Source organism: Hippocampus comes, unplaced genomic scaffold (assembly GCF_001891065.2).
Source record: "Hippocampus comes isolate QL1 unplaced genomic scaffold, H_comes_QL1_v1.1 scaffold63, whole genome shotgun sequence".
Taxonomy (NCBI): Eukaryota; Metazoa; Chordata; class Actinopteri; order Syngnathiformes; family Syngnathidae; genus Hippocampus; species Hippocampus comes.
The window spans coordinates 303,105-311,843 of NW_017805987.1; the positions used below are offsets into that span (position 1 = coordinate 303,105).

Below are 8,739 nucleotides of genomic sequence, written 5' to 3' on the forward strand. Positions count from 1 at the left end.
TGTGTGTGTGTGTGTGTGTGTGTGTGTGTGTGTGTGTGTGTGTGTGTGTGTGTGTGTGTGTGTGTGTGTGTGTGCGCGCGTGCGACATTTTATATTACATAATAGTGTTTGATGTGCTTCAAGAAGGCTGCGTAAAGGATTAGGCTCATAATAATGAGTTGCTCAGCTTGGGGATGTCTGCGAACGCGTTTCATACTTCCCCACATCAAAATTTACTCTTTGAGTAAAAATCTTTCCCAACAGTCATGTGCCCTACGACTTGTACACCCTAATTGATATTGTTCTTCATTGCATAAGTGCGCACACCCTCACAACTGTCCGCGTTTATTTTATCGATCACACTCGAACTCGTGTTACATGGGAGTCAGGAAACACCTGCCACCATTAAAAGTGCTTCTGATGAACCCCAAATGAAGTTCGGCTGTTTTAGTCGGCTTTTCCTGCCTTTTTTTTTTTTTGCTTGCGAGCAGAAGGTTTTCGTGATAACACTGACTGCTCCTGAGGCAAAACATGATTCTGCCACCGCCGCCATTCACTGTCAGCCTGGTGTTCTTTTCACCAAGACCGTCACAAAATCGTTCAAAGATTTAGGGAAAATGATCGGAATGAAACCAACCAAATATGACAACCGTTTCTTTCGTGTTTAAAAGGATGCGATAAGTCACTTGTATAAAATACCTCTTTGGGCGAGATGTGATTTTCACAGCGATAGTATGACGTGGCCTGGAAATAATGTCTTCTTTGTAAATGAGGCTTTTCAATAATTGATGCACTTTATGTGCGCTGTCAAATCAGCGCCGGTCAAATTAGCGTGCATCGCTTCATTGGTGCATCGTAAATGTACGAAGCCGCGGCGGCGATGCTGACCTGTGGATGAGAGCATCACCACTCAAGAGGCATCTCGATCTTTTTTTTTGTCCTTCCTCTGGTGTCCGATTGTTTTGTCGCTCTCATGTCATCGCTCACTGCCCACCCTCTCGCGCTATGAAATGACTTGCCTCACTTTCTTTTTTTCTTTTTTTTCACCCTCTCTCTTTTAGCCTCTTCCTATTTTTGGTCCCACGTGCATCAATGATTCATGGGTGGACGTTCTGTCTGGAGAGGCATCAAACAAAAGTGATCACATTCAGAGTGCACCTGAGCGTTTGTACCTGGAATCATAACACACACGGCGAGGACATGAAAAGACTCATTCAAGAGTGGACAGAGAGCGCAGTCACGTTTCGGCCCGTGCAAGCAAGAACCCGTTTTTTTTCCTCCATTGCAATTGAATGGGCATCAATTTTTTTTTTTTTTAACTGGTTTTAGAGTTTATTGCAATCATTCGTGGATTGTTATGGTGTCACTATACCCCACCGAATAATAGCGTCTGTCCACTGTACTGTTAAAACTCATTCAGTACCAACCAATTCTGGACCAAGTCTGAAAAGACGTTTAAAAACGTCTTTGGGAGTGAATGAGCGTGCACCGCTTGACGATAGCATCATCGCCTGCCTGACATCTCGCCCCCCCCCCCCCAACGGCCGCAACAGCGGCAGGGGTGCACGTGAGCGGGTCACGGCATTGTGAGCACACAGCCGCTGCATGAGCGAGAGCTCAGCGCAGCTCAGCCGGCGAGCGGCTGTTACGCAAGAGCTCAGTCGGGCCCAGCTGGAGATCAGAGAACAAGTTGGGAGTGAGAGAGAGAGCGAGTGAGAAGGAGAGGGAGTCAGTCGCAAACAGCAGTAAAGCACGGGACAAACAAACCCCCAGACTCGCTCGCTACTTTGCAGCCAGCGTCATGGATGGGATTTTCCAACCAGGACCTGAAGCAAAAAGGATCCACAAAGCGATGGGGTCAACGCGCGTGACCTTGATGCTGTGAACTTCTCCCACTTCATCCTCTCACGTTTCGTCTCCATGGTTCCCAACGTCGGACTCGCTCCTCAGATCGTGCGGGTCTGGGTGCTGCCGAGCTTTTTGCTATGCGCCGCGCTGGTCTCCAGCCGGGGCGCCGACGTGACCCCGCCGACGACCCCGGGGGAGTGGGCCGGCGGTACCACGGTGCCGACGCAGCCGGACCTGCGGACGGAGGGCCGGGCCACGACGGCGGAGGAGGTGCGGATCGAGTTGGAGACGCAAACTCCCACCAGCAACTACTCAGGTACGAACGATTGTCGCCGGGTAAACTTTTTGTCAGTTTTATTTATTTATTTATTTATTTTACCTGTTTCAAAGTTAGACAACTCGAAAAATCTTCTGGATTAAGTTGAAACTAAATTTACGCATCGAGACAAATTTTATTCTTTTTGTATTGCATATTTTGAAAGGTATCAATTTGATTTCATTTTGTAATTCCTGCTTGCACCACTAGAGGGAGCCTGCACACCTCGTCGGCAAATGTCAAGATAATGACGTTGCTGCTTGAAAAAAAATCACATTTTCAATCAATGTAGTCTCTAAAAACAATTCATAGTAGAATTTCAAAACCCCGACCGTCAAATCACGGAAAAACTCTTCCCAGTACAAAAAGTAGATCGACTCCATTTCTATTTTTTTGCCCACGGACGACTGGCATCCCGATAGCGAGTGATTAGGAGAAGCTCCGTCGCCTGGAGTGAGGAAGGGGGAGAACGGTGGGGGGCAAAGATTAAGTCTGGGGTGTTTGATTTACAGGTTGGGCTTTTGGATCAAGGGTTGAAACAGAGGTGAGGCATTTATCTTTCATGCTCGCGGGTCAAAGATAAGGCGCTTTTTCGGCTGCGGGCTGGATCGCGAGCCGTCGGCAAATGAGGTCTTTGGCGTCTTCCAAAAACTGAAGTGCGAATGCGCGTTTGTGTGCGCGCGTGGAGGAAGCAGACGGCGCGTTTAAAGCCCGTTTGCCCGAAGTGGAGCATGACTTCACCTCCATCGGAGCCCCGAGCCGCTTTTCGCCTCTCCTCCATCCCTCCAACATCTGCCTGCCTCTTCACTGTTTTTTTTTCTGCCCACCAGCGCCAATCTAACCTCCTTTCCTCTCCCCTTTGTTCCTGTCTCCTCATTTTGCCTCCTTCTCCCTGCATTCTTTTTTTTTTCTCTCTCTCTCTCTCTCTCTCCCCCCGCCAAGCCCGCCCTGTCTCGCGGAGGCCCCGGCTCACGTGGAGGCAAAATAGCCGTCAGCAGGAGACAAAATGCAAAGCTCACGTGCCTCACACACACACACACACACACACACTCATATTACAAAAACGCGCCGTGAAACACCACCAATCTTCTTAAAGGTTTAGAGAATAAACACAGTTGCTTGTTTCATAACGGCGACTCACAGAGAAGCGGTAAGCACTTTATGCTTTCACAACAACACACACACACACACACACACACACACACACACACACACACACACACACACACAGATGTGATCAGCTGGGCTTGGCACATGCCTGAATTACCACACGAAAGCCCCGTTCACTGTCCAAAATGTTCTAAATCCCGAAGGTGTGATAAACACTACACTGTGTGTGTGTGTGTGTGTGTGTGCATAAATTTCTTATTGCCCCATGCATTAAAAGCATCTGTGCGTATTTTGTAGACTTTTTCAATCCCCTCCCTCACACACACACACGCTCCATCTTATTTGAAGCCCATTGGACCCGTCGCCTCGGGTTGGGCCCTCGGCAGCGAAACGGTTTCACTTGTTATTCAGACAGTGACTAAAGAGTCAAAAGGAAAAGCGATGCTTATTTTTTTAAAAATAGTAATCATGAATAAAAATAGACTGAGGGATGAGGAACGACGCTGTGCTGTTGGGGATGTGGATTTTGAATCTGCCCCGGTGAAATTGGTGACAATGGCGTGACTCATATTTTAAATTTAGCCTTTCATATAAAACATCAAACGCGCCACACAAACTTTTTTTTTCCACCCCACATATATATATATTTTTTTGGGGTGGGGAGGGACCATTTTGTAGCACGTTTAAGCATCGGTTTGAGTCATATGATGAAAATGGTGCGCGGTCAATTGTAGTGGACAGATGCAGGCGTCGACGCTCTGCAAAAAGCTGCGGCTTACTTTGGTGGTTGGACGAGGCGCGAGGCTTCACGTTAATGCCTCCAATTAACCTTGGCAACGTGTGCGTGCGTGTGTGTGTGTGTGTGTGTGTGTGTGAGACACTTAGCGTTAGCGTAAATCCATCTGCAAGGTTTCGACCGCTTGCCTAGCAGGCGGTCGGGGCTCCTGAAATGGTCAAGCATGAGCTTATGCTATTTTTTTTTTTTTTTAAATTATGTGTTGGTGGAAAAACAGTTTAATGCCCAGATTTTGCGCGCAACAAACTAGAGGTTGTCAAAGTATTTGCACTCCGAGCTTTAAGTCAGTGAACGGGGAAATAAGTCACTGTCAACAGCCTTTCAAATTAGCCAATGGTAGTAACCTGCTTCTTCCTTGACAATCGCACCATGTTTTTGTGGTTCGCTGATTTTTCTTATTTTTATTTATTTTTTTAATATTTATTTCACTGTCTGCTTTTAGTCACGCCAATAGCACTTGTTTCCTTCCCACCATTGATAGAAATCAAACCGCGATGGGATAGATTTAGGCACGGCATCCACCTTACGATAACGCTAAACCGCTTATCCTCCGCTAATAAAATCATCAGGCAGCCAAACGACCATGTCCAAACGCTTCAGTTGGCTCCCTTGTGATTATCCCCCAAGCCAATTACCTTTGTCTATCCCCGGGGCTATTTTGAGTTTCTGCAATCTCGTTAATGGCACGGTAACACGCGGGAATATCCACATGCGTGGACACGCCCACAATTAGGTTGTAGTTTACCTCTGCGAGACATAAAACTGGTCTCATTTACCTCCCCTTAGGATTGTGCAATAAATAACAACAAAATATGAGCCTTATGGACAAAAAGTGTTGGGGCACAACCCCATTCGAAAATAATCTTGGAAAATTATGGGGGGAAAAAAAATTGGTTTACTTTCGATCTTGCGCATCTCTGACTCGTCAGGATGATTTTTTTTTTTGTCGACTTTTTCCAGTTCGCGACACAAACAAGCCGGGGAAAAAATTGGTTTACTTTCGACCTTGCGCATCTCTGACTTGTCAGGATGATTTTTTTTTCGTCGACTTTTTCCAGTTCGCGACACAAACAAGCCGGTGAAGAAAGGGCAATTCAAGATCTCTTGTCTCTTTGGCATCTAACTTTGATGAGGGCTTTATATGCGGAAATGGTTTTGTTTTGTTTTTCCGTACGTGTCAGTAATTATATTTTCTGTTTGGGCGGCGTCTTACTGAACTTGAGAGCGGTGGTTTTCAAACTCAGTTGCACAAAATAAGTCGCGATAAATGATGTGGAATCGTTGGAAAGTACCATCACGAGCAACTTTAACAGAAAGAAGTGTGGGTGGAGCTTGTGTGTTTATCAGAATTATTCTATTGGAAGCCAAGATAACACTGAAATGTTTTCAACAGTTCTTGAAGATGAAACGTAATTGGAAAGTACCATCACGAGCAACGTTAACAGAAAGAAGTGTGTGTGGGTGGAGCTTGTGTGTTTATCAGAATTTTTCTATTGGAAGCCAGGATAACACTGCGCTTGAAATGTTTTCAACAGTTCTTGAAGATGAAACGTATTGCATTAAAAATTAAAGCAAACCGAATTGTATTTCAAAAATGAGTCCAATTTTAAATCATATTGAATTCAGCGATTCTTTCACGTACCACACGAGGGCGCCCTACAAACACCACAATTCTGAAAATCGCCGTCTGACACGAATTAGTCGGGCCAATGAAAAGCTCCGATATGATTATAAAGTATCGTCGCATCATTAAAAAAAAAAAAAAAAAATTGGGGGAGAGAGTTTCTGGAATAAAATGCAAGTGGTTTAACTTGGTTTATGCTCGTAAAATAAAAATAAAAAAATCATCCAGATTTAAAAAAAAAAAACAGCAACAACAAAAAAACGTGTCCTTTTTTCACTCAAAAAATATGAGTTATTTTTTTCCCACTTTTTTTCTATCTATGATAATTATTTGTAGTTGCGATATGATATAATTTAACCCTTTCGGGAACAGCGGTTACTCCAGTCGACAGCTCCTCTGCCAATACGCTTGCGTGTTCAGCCTTTTCCCTCTCATTCACGCTCTGTTTCCTATCGAACACCTGACACCCACAGGACGAAGAGAACCTAATCACATGATTTGACCCAAAAGCGGCTAAGCAGGGTGTGAATTTCCGAACGACTCAACCGACAGTTGCGCCGCAGAGGCTCACATGTTCGCACACACACACACACACCGTTAGGTAATCCGTGGCGATACAGCACATCAGAAATAGAGACGCCCCGTGATGGCGAGGAGAAGTTGGTTTGAGGTTGTATTAAAAAAAAAAAAAAAAAAAGAACTAGTCGGAGGAAGAGGGAGAAACACAAAAGTGATGTGAAGCTCGTCTCCTGTTAGGGAGGAACGTCACCTTTCATCTGCGTCAACTTTGAAATATGCTTTTTAAAAACAAAAATAGTAGGCTAGGTTATTATACTTTATAAAAACACAATGATGACATAATTCAATTGAAAAGAAATAATTCAAAACATTTTTTTTTTTTTTGCTTGGCATCAATATGCATCGTGTGCCTGTGCCACGTGGCGGCAGTAGAATACGAACGTCGACGGTCACAATTCCTTCGGAACATTAGTTGTTCTTGGCAGAAGATGAAGAATATATGCCTGCGCGTATTGTCATATTGTCTGTCTCCATGCGTTGCTTCACCGTTTGTGGTAACATATTTGTTGCTAATGGATTTTAAAAACACTGCAACACCGATGCCATTTTTTTTAGCCGTCTATGGGGAAGAGGGAGAAACACAAAAGTGATGTGAAGCTCGTCTCCTGTTAGGGAGGAACGTCACCTTTCATCTGCGTCAACTTTGACTCTCGGCAGTAAAGTCTAACTGTTTATTTTTATCCATTAGCAAGGGAAAAGTGATCCGGCGTCGCGTTTTGTTCGGCTCAAAAAATGTCACTTCCAGCCTCTGATCAAAAAAAAAAAAATTATATATATATATATCGCATAATTTTACATGGATGATTTTGATCAAAATTCATATCCCGTATCTGAGCCTTTGTCCTTGGCCGTTTTGTAGAACTCCATATTTTTCGAATGATTTTGCAGCCTGTGTCATTGCTGTTACTGCAGTGAAAAATGTCCTTCAAAATCCTTCGGTGGCCTCAGACTGTAGCACATTACTGTGGGCTTTTTTTAAATTGTAATATGCTTTTTAAAAACAAAAATAGTAGGCTAGGTTATTATACTTTATAAAAACACAATGATGACATAATTCAATTGAAAAGAAATAATTCAAAACATTTTTTTTTTTTTTGCTTGGCATCAATATGCATCGTGTGCCTGTGCCACGTGGCGGCAGTAGAATACGAACGTCGACGGTCACAATTCCTTCGTAACATTAGTTGTTCTTGGCAGAAGATGAAGAATATATGCCTGCGCGTATTGTCATATTGTCTGTCTCCATGCGTTGCTTCACCGTTTGTGGTAACATATTTGTTGCTAATGGATTTTAAAAACACTGCAACACCGATGCCATTTTTTTTAGCCGTCTATGGTATTTCCCATTAAGTGTTAGCATTAAGCTATCTGACTATAAGGCAAAGTTATGTGGTTGTTTTAAAAATATAAGGCACAATTCTCTTCGTTTGATGTTTAATTTGACAGTAAACTAAAATTGTGAGGTGCTTGAAGCATCCTTTGGGAAAACTTTTGCTTGTTGTAAAGTGCAAAAACAAAAAAAATCGGCCAAATGACTTGTGCCGTGTGATTTTTATTATTTTTTTTTAACCCATGTAAAATATGTGCTTTGCCTCAAATAAAGTTTGGGAAACACAGTTTTAAACAAGACATTGGCGGTCTGCAAGGTAAATCAACGGAATTTTTGGTTGTTTTGTGTGGGGTTGCCTGGTTTAACAACGAATAGGACAGAACAACAACACGCAAAACACAAACATCCCGACCGCTCCCGCACAAAGGTTTCCCAGCGAAAGCGCGTTCTCAATCTTTTCGGCATTAAATTCCTCCTTTTTATTTCAACCCCGCGTGGCCCTCCGCTGACGGGACAGCGAATGAGTTTCCCCCGCCGCGGCGTAGCAACAGAGTCTTAAAACACACACAGTCACGTAATACGTTCAATAATGGATGCGGCTTTACGGCACTGACGGCAAGTGTATGTTTTTCAGCTCAAGTGATGCACACACACACACACACACACACACACACACGCAGACAAACATTCTCTACACGTACACAAAGCAGAAAACGTGGAAATGATTCAGACTCATATAAGTGGAATTTTAACCCTTTGAGGGACAGCGGTCACTACAGTGGACAGCTGACCAGGTTGCAGGGTCATTATTATCGTATCAGGCCGATACGGGCCTCGTTTTGGTATCGGGAACAGCTGACCAGGTTGCAGGGTCATTCTGTTGGATGCAAGGATCGGTATCAGGCCGATACGGGCCTCGTTTTGGTATCGGGTGTTCATGGAGGCCGCCGATGATCAGCCACAGATACTATCCATCCATCCATTTTCCGATCCGCTTTATCCTTAACAAGGGTCGCGGGGGGTGCTGGAACCGATCCCAACTGTCTTCGGGTAGTAGGCGGGGGACACCCTGAACCGGTTGCCAGCCAATCGCAGGGCACACAGAGATCAACCAACCGCGCGCACACTCACACCTAGAGACAATTTAGAGTGCTCAA

At 44.3% G+C, this 8,739-nt stretch overlaps 1 protein-coding gene across 1 annotated transcript in view; it reads left to right on the forward strand.

Moving 5' to 3' along the window:
* Positions 1 to 8,739, forward strand: part of zgc:162331 (uncharacterized) — a 22,246-nt gene that overhangs the window by 9,355 nt on the left and 4,152 nt on the right. Inside the window, exon 2 of the mRNA XM_019891912.1 lies at positions 1,041 to 2,143. Within this exon, the coding sequence (XP_019747471.1) occupies positions 1,900 to 2,143 (244 nt within the window). The 5' untranslated portion in view covers positions 1,041 to 1,899. The remainder of the gene's footprint in view (positions 1 to 1,040; positions 2,144 to 8,739) is intronic.